The sequence below is a fragment of the Passer montanus genome, unplaced genomic scaffold, assembly GCF_014805655.1.
Source record: "Passer montanus isolate IOZ18808 unplaced genomic scaffold, ASM1480565v1 scaffold110, whole genome shotgun sequence".
Lineage (NCBI taxonomy): Eukaryota > Metazoa > Chordata > Aves > Passeriformes > Passeridae > Passer > Passer montanus.
Window position 1 is genome coordinate 1,500,690 of NW_024357614.1, and position 12,075 is coordinate 1,512,764.

At 34.7% G+C, this 12,075-nt stretch overlaps 1 protein-coding gene across 2 annotated transcripts in view; it reads left to right on the forward strand.

Annotated features, from left to right (window-relative positions):
* Nucleotides 1–12,075, forward strand: part of HSD17B4 (hydroxysteroid 17-beta dehydrogenase 4) — a 63,169-nt gene that overhangs the window by 35,566 nt on the left and 15,528 nt on the right. For both annotated transcript variants that reach the window (XM_039730923.1, XM_039730932.1), the window contains exons 18-20: nucleotides 5,262–5,331; nucleotides 9,398–9,504; nucleotides 9,813–9,899. In XM_039730923.1, coding sequence (XP_039586857.1) covers nucleotides 5,262–5,331; nucleotides 9,398–9,504; nucleotides 9,813–9,899 — 264 coding nt within the window. The remainder of the gene's footprint in view (nucleotides 1–5,261; nucleotides 5,332–9,397; nucleotides 9,505–9,812; nucleotides 9,900–12,075) is intronic.

A 12,075-nucleotide genomic window follows, 5' to 3' on the forward strand; every position in this document is an offset into this window, starting at 1 on the left:
ATGAAGAAATTGCTGGTTTTTAGTGCATTGGTGTTTTTTTTCAAACATACAGTTATTTTTGTTTTCTCTGAAAGAGGAGGAAATAATTGGCCCCTGTGCTGTTTGAAGTAGTGTTATCAGCATCCTGTGATTAAGACTGCAGGAGTCACCATCCCTTCCTGAATCATTCTGAGTCCCGCAGTCCTGCTCATACTGCAGCTACCTGAGTTTACTTTTTCACTGTCAAATTCAGTTTAAAATTACAGTTCCTAATGTAACTGGAAGCAGTTGAGAAAACAATTATGCAGAAATCTAATTTGTTGTCAGAGAGTGGACTTTACAATAAAAACTTACTAAGAAGAATTTTTTGAATGAAAGAGGAGCGTGGGAAGCATTTAATGAATGCTTAATGAATTATTAAGCTAAAATCTACTGTGAAATGTTTTCTGCCTGTTTCCAGTAGGTCCATTATTATTACAAGGCTTTACTTTGCGCCTGTGGATGGTGTGATAAGACCCTTTCAAGCTTCTGTGTAGCTCGAATGTGAATCCTTACCTGTGGAAAGCCATCTTTTATTCTGCAGTCTTCATGTGTGTTTTAATCCTAAGCATATGTAAATATTTGTGGTTTTAGACAATTTAGGGAATGATGAAGGAAGAAACAGGAAGACACAACAGATCAATAGCTTGCTGTCACCCTGGTGTCAGTGGCATAATTTTGGCTTTATTGATCATGGGTCAGTTTGCACAACAGCAGGCCTGCTGTCAGCAGGTGGGGTACACCTGTCTCAAAAGCATAAAAGATCTTTGCACAGGATTTAGCAGGGCTCATTAAATGAGTTTTAAACTAGATTTGAAGCAGGAAAGAGATAAAACCAGGCTCACTAGAGGCAAGCGTGAGGGCAGCATGACAGTATTTGAGGGAGGATGTCTCAGTGGAGATGGAATCCATGTGTCAGCAGAGATAGAAGAGTTATTGATGTCTTAGAAAACATGGAAGCACTTGAGAGCATAGTGTAGGAATTATGTCTTCATACCTACAAAAAGGTGGTGGGATTGGTAGCCCAGCTGTATTTACACCAATGCACAAAGCTTGGGCAGCAAACAGGAGAAATTGGAAGCTGTTGTGGAACAGGAAAGGTATGACATAGTTCCCATCAAAATATGGTTGTAGAACAAATTCTGATTTATATCCTGTTCTGTAAAGACTGTAGTACAGCATTGCCTAAAGGTGTGTAAATTTAAGTGAATTTCAGGCAGTAGCACAAAAGAGCCTCCTGAAAGATTCAGTGATTTTTTTCCTATTTATAGCATAAATAATTTGTTTCATGATAGAGAAAATGATGTCACGCAGGTTCACAAATATGGACAGCATGACAGAAGAAAAAGTACTAAACAAAAAAGAATGATAGAAACCAGACAAAGGGATGTGAAGTCTTTGCTGAGGTTTGATAACCTTTCTGTTGTTTGTTTAGAAGTTTCACTGTACATAAATGGTACTCCCAGAACTCCTGTATAGTAAGTGTTTGTAATAGTAATTACTTTGAAAGTTTGTTATTAATGTGAAATTTTATATAACCTTCAATCCTTTGTGTTTATTATTGTTGGGAAGATCAGAATGTAATTGTGTAATCATGGCAATTTTGACAAATATTTGAGGCCTTGGATTATGATAAAATTTTGTGTATTAAGGTGATAAAAGAAAAGGTATGAATCTGGCAGTCAATTTGTTTCGACAAGTCGGTATTACTTACCGACTTTGTTTCCTCCCCTTGTCTATACATGTCATAGTAAAGGCTGTAAAAATTGTTAATCCATTTGAAGTTCCCCAAAAGAAAGAAATGTGTTTATTTTAATTAAGAGAGACACATTTTTAAGGGAAAGGCTTCTTGCATATTTGTCATGCTACTGAAAAGTGACTAATGTTTTGTGAAGTCTGTGTCAGAATATGTAAGTTGATACTAAATTTGAAAAACATTTGATATGGACAAACAGAAAATGCATGAATAGTGCAGGGTGAGGAAGTTTTATGTACAGTGAATTACTTAAGTAATGTGCTAAATTTGAGCCCTTGAAGCAACAACACTGCCATTTTAACTGGAAATTTTCACTGTTCTTAATGTGAATGAGAGCCCATTGGCACATGCAGATGAGATTGTTGATGTTTTCTTCACAAGATGGCTTGACTACTTTTTGTCTTAAATAATCTGTAAAAGCATTCATATACACTTGTCCATGTCCGTATATACATGTATTCGTATATACACACCTTTCCTTGGTAAGGTAAGCTTTTGGGTAGAGGTCTTCTTCTGCCCAGTTAGAAGGGAAAATATGTGGATAGTTGGCTTCCTTTTTCATCAGCTTTACCACTGACCTTTATTACAGTCTGCAGAAAGACTGAAAAATTGGCACCGACAGGCTTGATATCGCCTTTTCTTGTGTGGTCTGTCAGAACTCCTAAATTGTTAGGAAATGAGACTTGACAGTTTGTGTTATTAATTGGAGAACAATTTAACCATATTATGACTGACTTCAATCTAATGCTTTACATCAATTGATTCTTGTAATCTTTCAAGGATACATCTTTGGTTGGTTGCTTGGGTTTTTGTTTTCTTTTTCCCCGTGTACCCCAGAATGCTGTCACTTGTGAAATGTCCTTACTGGAGGAATACAGAAAATAGAGCCAACAAGGCATTAAAGCAGTTCTGTTTTCATGTTGACTTTGTTTATATAATGAAGATTTACCAAATATGGTAAATGCAATTTGTTGACAGATCTGATTTGGTTGCACTGAATCTGAAAAAAAAAATTATTGATGCCTGTATTTTTTTAAAATTCTGACTGTTTTTTTCCAGCTTTGACCAGCTACTGTTATTGAAAATACAAAAAGACAAGTATAATGTGCCAGATTAATATATCAGAATTTTAGTTAAATACATTGACCATGTTTAATTCTCTGAACCCAGTTGTTTTCTAACTGCTACGTTTATTTTGTTAGCAAAGCACAAGTATTTTTTCTCCAGTAAATTTGAAAGTCATTTGGTACAAGTATTGTCTCCCAAGTAGTGCTTATTATCACTCTAAATATATGGTTAGATCGTATTACAGTTTTAGTAAGCAACAGCTGCAAAGCTAGATTTGAGTTTTGGGCTAAACACAGACATTTGTCTTTTTTCTTATGATCCATAAATTGAATTTTCCATTACTGGAACTAAATTTTATTTAGCTAGAATTAAGATTTATTGCAACAGCTCTTTTGTGAAAACAGCTTCCTGACAACTTTTGTAAAAGTTCAAATTATTTGAAGAATTTCAGTAAGACCCTATAATTTTAATTTAGCTATGAAGTTATTCAATTATTTAATAATTTAGTATCTGGCAACTTTTTTCTTGAGTAGCAATTTGCTGTTAGATTTCAGACTCTTTTGAAAGAAAACTTGAGTGATGAAGAGAGATAGCCTATTTCATAGAATTCTGTTGAAGAATTCTCTGTAGATTGTCAGATTTAAATTTACTTGTGTGAAAAGACAGTATGGGTCTGTCTCTCACTAAAAATGTCTTTCATAGAGTTTTAACTTTTATATATTCAGGAAATTATTTGCCCTCTCTTTGGTCTTTTTCAGGATCCTAAACAGATCCAGCTGAACTTCAGTCTTACACTAGTATTAAATTTCCAGTCTTCATTATTTTCCCAAGAAATTATACAATTAATTAGAAGATAATTGAAAAAAAAGAAAATGTGATAAATGCACATTTTCGGCAAAGATAAAACTACCATTAGAAATTCCAGATGCACTGTTGTCTTTTTTTTTCTGAAAGAAGAAGTGTTTCAAAAACAGTAAAACAAGTATGTAAAGAGCCACAGAGAGATATTAGCTTACTGTTTACCTTTCTAAGAATTAGCATGCTAGTGCTATAGTGCAGTTTACAATTTTCTTCTTGCTGTTTTTAGTATCTGGTTCCAGCTCTCACAGAAAACAGAGACAAGGTCTTTACATTCCACCTTAACTCAGGCTCAAAACACTTGCTGTATTGATGACAATTGCTATGGGAAATAACAGAGAGGTACAGCTTAGTGTTAAAGCTGTAGATAGGTGGAGAAATGACCCAAATATTAACAGACTATAAATGAAAAGTGGTGCATTATGGTTTAGAAAGATAACAAGAGTTCAGAATCTTTCTAGTTATACTGTCTGCTTCAGACTTGATAGAAAAACAGTGTTAGGCATATATTGGAAAATTCTTCCTTTTGGGAATCTTTTTTTTAATCCTTGTCTTTGAAAAATCTGCTGTCTTCTTGCCTCCAAACAGAATTAGTACAATTTACAATATTTCAAATAAGTGCATACCATTTTTTTATTGTCCTAGTTCAAAATGCTGGGAAAAAATTTTTACTGACAATGTGTTCTAAAGGCCAGTAATGTGCTTGACTAAAATACAATTTGTTTTCAGTTTAAAAGCTTTTTTCAATTAAATCTGTGTTCAATTTGTATATGTCATCATAATTAAGCTGCTAAATTCTTGGAATCTTCATTAGTTAATGTAATATACTGATTTTCACTGTACTTCTGGGAAATTTTTTCTAAGGAGTACTCCACTGTCATTTAGTCACTGGATTTCACTGTAATCTGTTGGGCAGAGAAAAAGCTCTTATTTCAGAAACAGCAGAGGTTGGCTCTTCATATCTCTTATAATATGGACTGCTGGCTGCTCTGCATGTCCAGCAAATAGAAGATTTGATAATGAAAACGCTAAAGCTGCACAGGGAGAGAAACCTGAAGTACTATAGCCGTATTCTTCATCTCTTTTCAGGTTTATTCACATTCATAGTATATAAAACACACTACATCTGTGTTTCTCTACTTTTTTTAGTAACAAAACAGACTATTTAACATGAAGCAAAAGTCTTCGAGAAAGCTTGGAGTGTTACTTTGGGGTATTGTTCGTTTTTGATAGTGGGATCAGCTACCCATGAATCTGCTATGAGAGAAGTATATAATAATTTGAAAGGAAAAAAAGAAAGGTTATTTCTGATTCCCATAAGATGAATCTTTTGTTGGAAAAACATGATACTGTGTTTGTACATTATTAAAAAAATTCGTATATATACTTCTGTTTTACACTGTCGATAAATTTGTCAAAGACAACAATAATAATTAGTTTCTATTTTACATGCCTTGTTGTATATTATGTAAGGACTAGTAACATAGATTGTGATATGTTTCTTACTTGGTCATGAATTTCCATGTGACTTCTGCTTGTTCTGACTCCTCTGTTCCTGCAGGCTGCCTTGTATCGGCTGAGTGGGGATTGGAACCCTTTACATGTGGATCCAAGCTTTGCTGCTCTTGGAGGTGAGCTGATGAGGATACCATTGTGTTAATATTTGGATGAAGGATAATGTAAATGTATTTTTAATCTATTTTTCATTATGTACATCTTTAACAACCTGGAAAAAGTAGTGCTTGTTTTATAGCTGTTCTTAGAGTCAGCAATAAAATAACTGCAAAGTTCTGCATGACGCTTCAGTTCAAAAAATGGGGAATGGTGCTTGGACTTTACTTACAGTGGAAACATACTTTCTAACCTGTTTTCCTTTAGATCTTGTTTATTGCCACTGTCCTGTTTTTACAATGTCTGTTTCATAAACAGAAATAATTGACTGTCAAAGTTTCTGAAGGAATCCCATAAATTCTCTAATATTTAGTTCTTTCCATCTGAATAATTTTGAGATTATGTGGGTCTCAGTGGAATTTTTTGTTCTTCAGTTTAATCTTCTCTATCCCAATAAATCCAGCAGGGCAGGAAGAGTGGGAACTTGTTAGCACTTCTTTCCTATAAGATTGCTTAACTACACCTCTTGCTAGTGCATTAGCTTGTTAATTTACATAATTCTACATGCCAAAGCACCAGATCAGAGACTGCGCTAACTAATTCTTGAAGAGATGCAGTTAATGAAACAGGCTGTTTTCTTGAAATCGTGTTCTAAAGTTATTTTTTGGACATATTTTCAGGCCTTGTAAGTAGTGTATAGTTTGATTACTCTGGGCAGGCAGCAATTTGATTTACTTAAGAAATTTTCCTGAATGTATATTGGTATCATCATAAACATTACATGAGACTACTAATCTGTAATAATTAGTTTGCAGTTTCCTGATGAATTCCTTTTTAATATGCAAGTATCACTGTATGGTGTTTTTATCAAGATAAACAGAGCAGAGCTATGCTTTCTTGTTCAGATCATGCTTAACATACATTCACAAATCATCTTCCATAAATGCATACTAATTGGTTTGTTAACTCAGTTTTGTATAATTCTATATAGATTTGTGTTCATAAGTAATGATTGTCAAATGCTAGAGTTCAAGAAGAGATTTCCCTGGTTTGTTAATGCATTCTGTTTGTTTGTGATGTTGGTTTGTTAATGATGGTGATGGAGATGAAAAATACATGTTTATAATTGAAAACCCAGTGTTTGGAATAATAATGATGATAATACTTTAAAAACCTAACAAAATAAGAGAAGTAGAAGTCTTCTACCTGCTCACACAAAGAGCATTGTCACATAGACAAGGAATATGAAATTAATACTATAGATAAGACGTCCTTTTGTCTCAATGTAAAACTGCCACACTGGATTTTGGAACTATGAGAGTACGCTACCTCTACTAAATGCAAGTACTATCAAAGGAGAAATGACTGTAGAGAACCCACAAATTTTCTTTCTAGATGTGCAAATGTTTTTTTTTTTCTTCAGCTCTATTCACACACCTTCTTGTCATGTAACAGTCTCTGTGGATGCTCTCTTTACTGGTTCTCACCAGTGTTGCATGGGAAGCAAGTATTCAGCATAATGCATTCAGGTCATTCCTGGATTATTGTTAAGACTGCTTGTGGGTAATGTTTCAGAAGATATAAATTACATGAAAACACCTGTTTATATTCTTGTGCCTTTATTTCTGTATCTTGTGTTTCCAGATACTAGAAAGCAATATTTACTTTGATTTGTTTCAGTGTAGATACAAAGTAACTCACAGGATTTAGCTCACAGGATTTTTCTTTGAGTATGCATTAGTTTTATAAAGAAAATACTGGGAAAAATAAGATTGTGTATATTTGGCTGTTTCTGAGTTCTGATTAGAGTGGGTGGTTTCTGGTTCTTGCATACTGAATTGAATTGAGTTTTTAAAGAGCTAGATGTCACAGTAACATTCTGAATGAGAGATACTGAAAACTGATGATGCTAAAATAGTGCAACTTTGACCTTTCAGAACAGTGCCCCTTGTATACAAAATAGAGTGTTGGTAAAAGTGTACATACTCACTTTTAATATTTTAATGTTAATGAATTAAATCATTATTAAATATTGATTTTAATATTAATTAAAAGGAAAATTAATATTAAATAAAATTAATATTCTGATAAATAATTTTGTGGGAAAGAAATTACAAAGTGGTCAGACTGCAATACTTATGGTGAGAAAACAAACTCATATTCCTTTAAGCCTGTCGTTCTGTCATGTCTTCTAATGTAATGTGACAAAATTTCGCTTTCTCCCCCTTAATTCTGCTAGCTTTGTCTTTCTTTTGGTCTCGTCATTTCCATCTTTCCCAGCATTGAATCTTCCATGACTTAACTTCAGTATGCAACTAGTTACCACACAGCCACTTGCTCTCTCCTCCCTCTTTTTCCCTTCACTTCCCTTTTCTCTCCCATCCCCACTCCTGGTGGGATGGAGAGTAGAGTTGCAGAGGAAAAAAGGTAAAACTTGTGGGTTGATACAAGAACACTTTAATAACTAAAGCAAAGTAAAATATTATAGTAATAATACTAATGCTGCTGCTACTACTATAAATAATAATGAAAAGGACAGAGAGGAAGTGTAAAACCTGTGAGAAACAAGTGCATGACACATTTGCTTATCACCTGCTAACCAATGCCTAACTCATCCCTGAGCCATGATCAGTAGCTCCTGGCCAGCTTCCCCCAGTTTATATCCTGAGCATGAGATTCTGCCACCTCTTTGGTGGCAGATCATAGGTCATGGAAGAGTGTTTGGCATATGTTAGACACTGCTTAGCAAGAGCTGAAACATAAGTGTATTATCAGCATTATTGTCACACTAAATTCAGAGCACAGCACTGTACAGACTATTAGAGAAGAAAATTCATTATAGCCCAGCCAAAGCTAGGATGGTGTCTTTGTGGCTTTTTTGTTTCTGTCTTGATTGTGCCCCTTTTTTCCTTTTTCCTTTTTCCTTTTTCCTTTTTCCTTTTTCCTTTTTCCTTTTTCCTTTTTCCTTTTTCCTTTTTCCTTTTTCCTTTTTCCTTTTTCCTTTTTCCTTTTTCCTTTTTCCTTTTTCCTTTTTCCTTTTTCCTTTCCTCTCCCCTCCCCAGTTTCTCCTGTCTCCTCTTTTTTTGTTTGTTCCATTTGCTTTTCTTCCAGCTGTTGTCCCTTGGGAGAACATTTTGTGCTGTGTAGATGCAATAAGAAGTTGTTAAGAGCTCAAGAAAAACAGACTCTGGCAGACAAGAGTAGCATATAAGTTCTGGGCAAAGCAACTAGTTTCACTGCCAAAGCTGGACAGCTCTGTCTGGATTCCATGGGCTGTTGCAAGTGTGATCAGTTACTGTTTACCTGCCTTGTCAGGTCAGAACAACCTTAAGGAATCAGAATATACAAGCAGCATCTTTATAACTTAACAGTTGCACTTTAGCAAATCTGAGGCCAGTCGGCAAAGGTTTATTTTGTCAGATTTTTACAGTACTGCAAAAAGATGGAACACTAATATAAAGCTTATCCTCTGCCAAGGTTGAGCTCCTGCTTCAAAGCATAGGAGTTTGAGGAAACTTGACAAAAATGTCAGTATAAGAAAAACAGAAAAACACTGCAAGTTTTCTTTGCTTTTTTTTCTTTTCTTTCTAAAGAAAGGTAAATTAATCCTAAAGTAGGCATTGCTTTAGAAAACTTTGGCCAACCATGAATAGGAATTCAAAACAGGAAGTATCAAATGATCTTAGTGTTGCTACTTCTTAATGCTTACAGTACCTCTTACCTGTAATGTACATGCTTACATTTAATTGCATATCTGGTGTGCCTATGCATGCATACTCAAACAGACAATCTCCTTATTTTTTTATTTTGTCACCTCTACAGACAGGGACTAATTCTGCTTCTGAGTCTCACAGAGCACAGGCAGTGCTAAGAGTAGAGCTTGTCACCAAGCACTTTCCTTTGCCTAAAAGTAGAGGAAATCATAAATAGTAACAGACACTTTTTCATTGAGATAAATAAGTTAAAAAGAAAAAAATATTAAGGACACTAATGGAGGAAAATACTGTGAATAAGGTATAGCTATTACTAGAGGCTGCATTCCAGGTCCTAATATGAAAAATGCTAAAATGTTACCTCTTTAAATAGGATTTAAGAAGCCTATACTTCATGGACTATGCACCTTTGGGTTTGCTGCTAGGAACGTTTTGAAGCAGTTTGCAAATAATGATGTGAACAGATTCAAGGCGATCAAGGTCTGTGTGTTCGTTCTTTGCAGTAAATTTCCTGGATTTTTCTGTTTTAGTGCCAAAAGAAATCTTAGGTGTGGGGGAAGTCTTTTATAATGTCTTAATGACAGAATTGCTTTTACTTACCGCTGCATGCTTTTTAATGCCTCTGTCTTGTATGTTTGCTTACATATATAGGCTTTCTGCATTGATAGTTGACTTAATTTTCCTCTTTTTTCATTTCAGTAGAGCCAATTTGTTTAAGCTTTGTATTTACATATAGCAGACATATATTTTCGCAACCCCACTTTTTTTTCTGTTTTTTTTTGCTTTAGGTTCGTTTTGCAAAGCCAGTCTATCCAGGGGAAACTTTGCAAACAGAAATGTGGAAGGAAGGAAATAGAATCCATTTTCAGACAAAGGTCAGAACAATCTCTTCATTGTGAGCTTCAGAGAAAGATGTATTGGTTAAAACACTAAGGATATGAGGGGAGCAAGAAAAGATGACTCGTTAAGCAGCACACCATTAGCAAAGTCTTTGTAAAGAAATGAAGTAAATAGAATGAAATAGTCTTACTTGTTTTATGGCGTCACTAGGTTTCTAATAGAAGTACCATTAGAATCATAAGTTATCACTGTATTAAATGAGGACTCTTTTCATTATGTGTGCATTTTTTTGTGATTTTCCACTGGGGAAAGTGAAAAATAATAAAAAAGTTGTCATCATCAGGTCGTCATAGTGTGTACTTGTTTTCTGGAGTTACTCATAACTTTGTGTATTTTTTTTTTTTTTTTAACCTTTATTTATCTGAATCGGCTCTTAAGAGTTTATGCATGTAAGTGTACTGCAGATTTAGCTTAGATTGGGTTAAACTTAAGCTGCAGCTACACAGAGGAACTTCTTAAAAATGGAAATTTCGTAGCAGTTGAACATAGTAACTACAGTGAAACAGACTTTACATTTTTATAAGATCTTGGTTTGCATTATTCTATTTTCTTGGGTCCTACTAGTAGCATTTTATGTGGCTGTCCTGTAATCATTGTCTCCATGTCATAGGGTACTTAGTGGGAACTAAGGCTAAAATTCTAGGTAAAGGGCAAAAAGTAAAAGTGAATGTCATCACATATGTAGCATCATATGACATTTTCACTTTCTTTATCTATGATTTGATACTGGTATTTGTCAATATTTGCTTTGGCTTATGCAGTGAGAGTTACTTTGCTGGCCAAAGTTTTGCAGCCTCATCTCTGTAAAGATGTAGCCAACTCTTGATTAGTGAGTAGGGTAGCTGGTATGGTTGCAGCTGCAGGGAGGATTGGGCAGGCAAAATCAAACAAGGAGAGGCATCTTAGGAACAGAGGAATGCTGTATTCATACAGCTTTCTGGGATGTACATTGATTCCAGGAGGCAAATTTTGTTTGCAGACCTGATGGGTGTTAGCAGCTACAGAATTTCAGAATGGAGGCAATGTAGAGACTACTGTGTACAAAATCTCCATTTCTAATTGTTGGTAGCAAATGAAGTAGTTTGGTGCCTCAAGTGAGCTTTGAAAATTACTGTAGTTATATTTAAAAGGTGCTATCACCCAGTCCTGACAGAATCTAAAATTCATATGTTTACTTTTGATGGTTTCCATATACCATCAAATTATAGATGTTAGTTAATAGAGTTCATAATGTGCTTCCAAGTCCTTCCAAATTTGTAAGCAGGGTGAGCTGTTGTGTTGTGTTTAAAGGCAAAAGTTGTAATTCTGCTTGGTTTAATAATTGCTAATATGTGGAGTTTTGGTGAGTTTTGCTAAGGATTTTTCTTCCACAACTTTGGAGTAACTGATTCTGGATAGAAATTGGAACATTTAACAGGATTATAAAAAGCATCTTAAACAGTTATGAGGTGTGCATAATTTTGTTTTTTATTGCATGTTGGATTTGTGAACTAAATCCATCTTTGTGCTGAAATGAACTCTGGTTAAATCAAACTACAGATGGACTTAAAACTTTGAGAGGGTGATTTTAATCCATTTTCAGCATTGTCTGAAGTACAGTGGCAGCAGGTGACAAGCTGTCAGGCATGATTTGAGTAATAGTTAATGTAGTGCAATAAACTAGGCTGTGATACTTGATATTTCTCCAGTTTGGTATTTGGTATACACTTCTCTATATGCATTATCAGTGAATCAATTTGCTGTCTTCTGTTTGCTGCCATAGGTCAGTAGGATTTGTCACATCCCTCAAAGAGAAAATGCCAAATTGTAACCTGTTTTCTTATCTGAATTAACTATTAAAAAAAATTAAACTGGGGGGAATTCAGAAAAGAATTTTCCATCATTCTTTTTGTAATCTTTCTTGTTTGCAATCCTTAAAAAGCTGTTTCTAGTGTAAGTTGAAGTATAAGGCATGTGGAGATAGTGAAATTGTCTAAATGGACTCTTGACACTTGAATATCTACCTCAAGGAAAAACATTGTAGAGCAATGTCTTTCTAAGAGCTATTTATGAAGAAATATTGACAGCAACTTGTGACACTAGGCGTAAATAAGGTTTTTCAGCTGTTTTGTGAGCAGAACACCAGCAATATATTTTGGTACAATTTCTCCA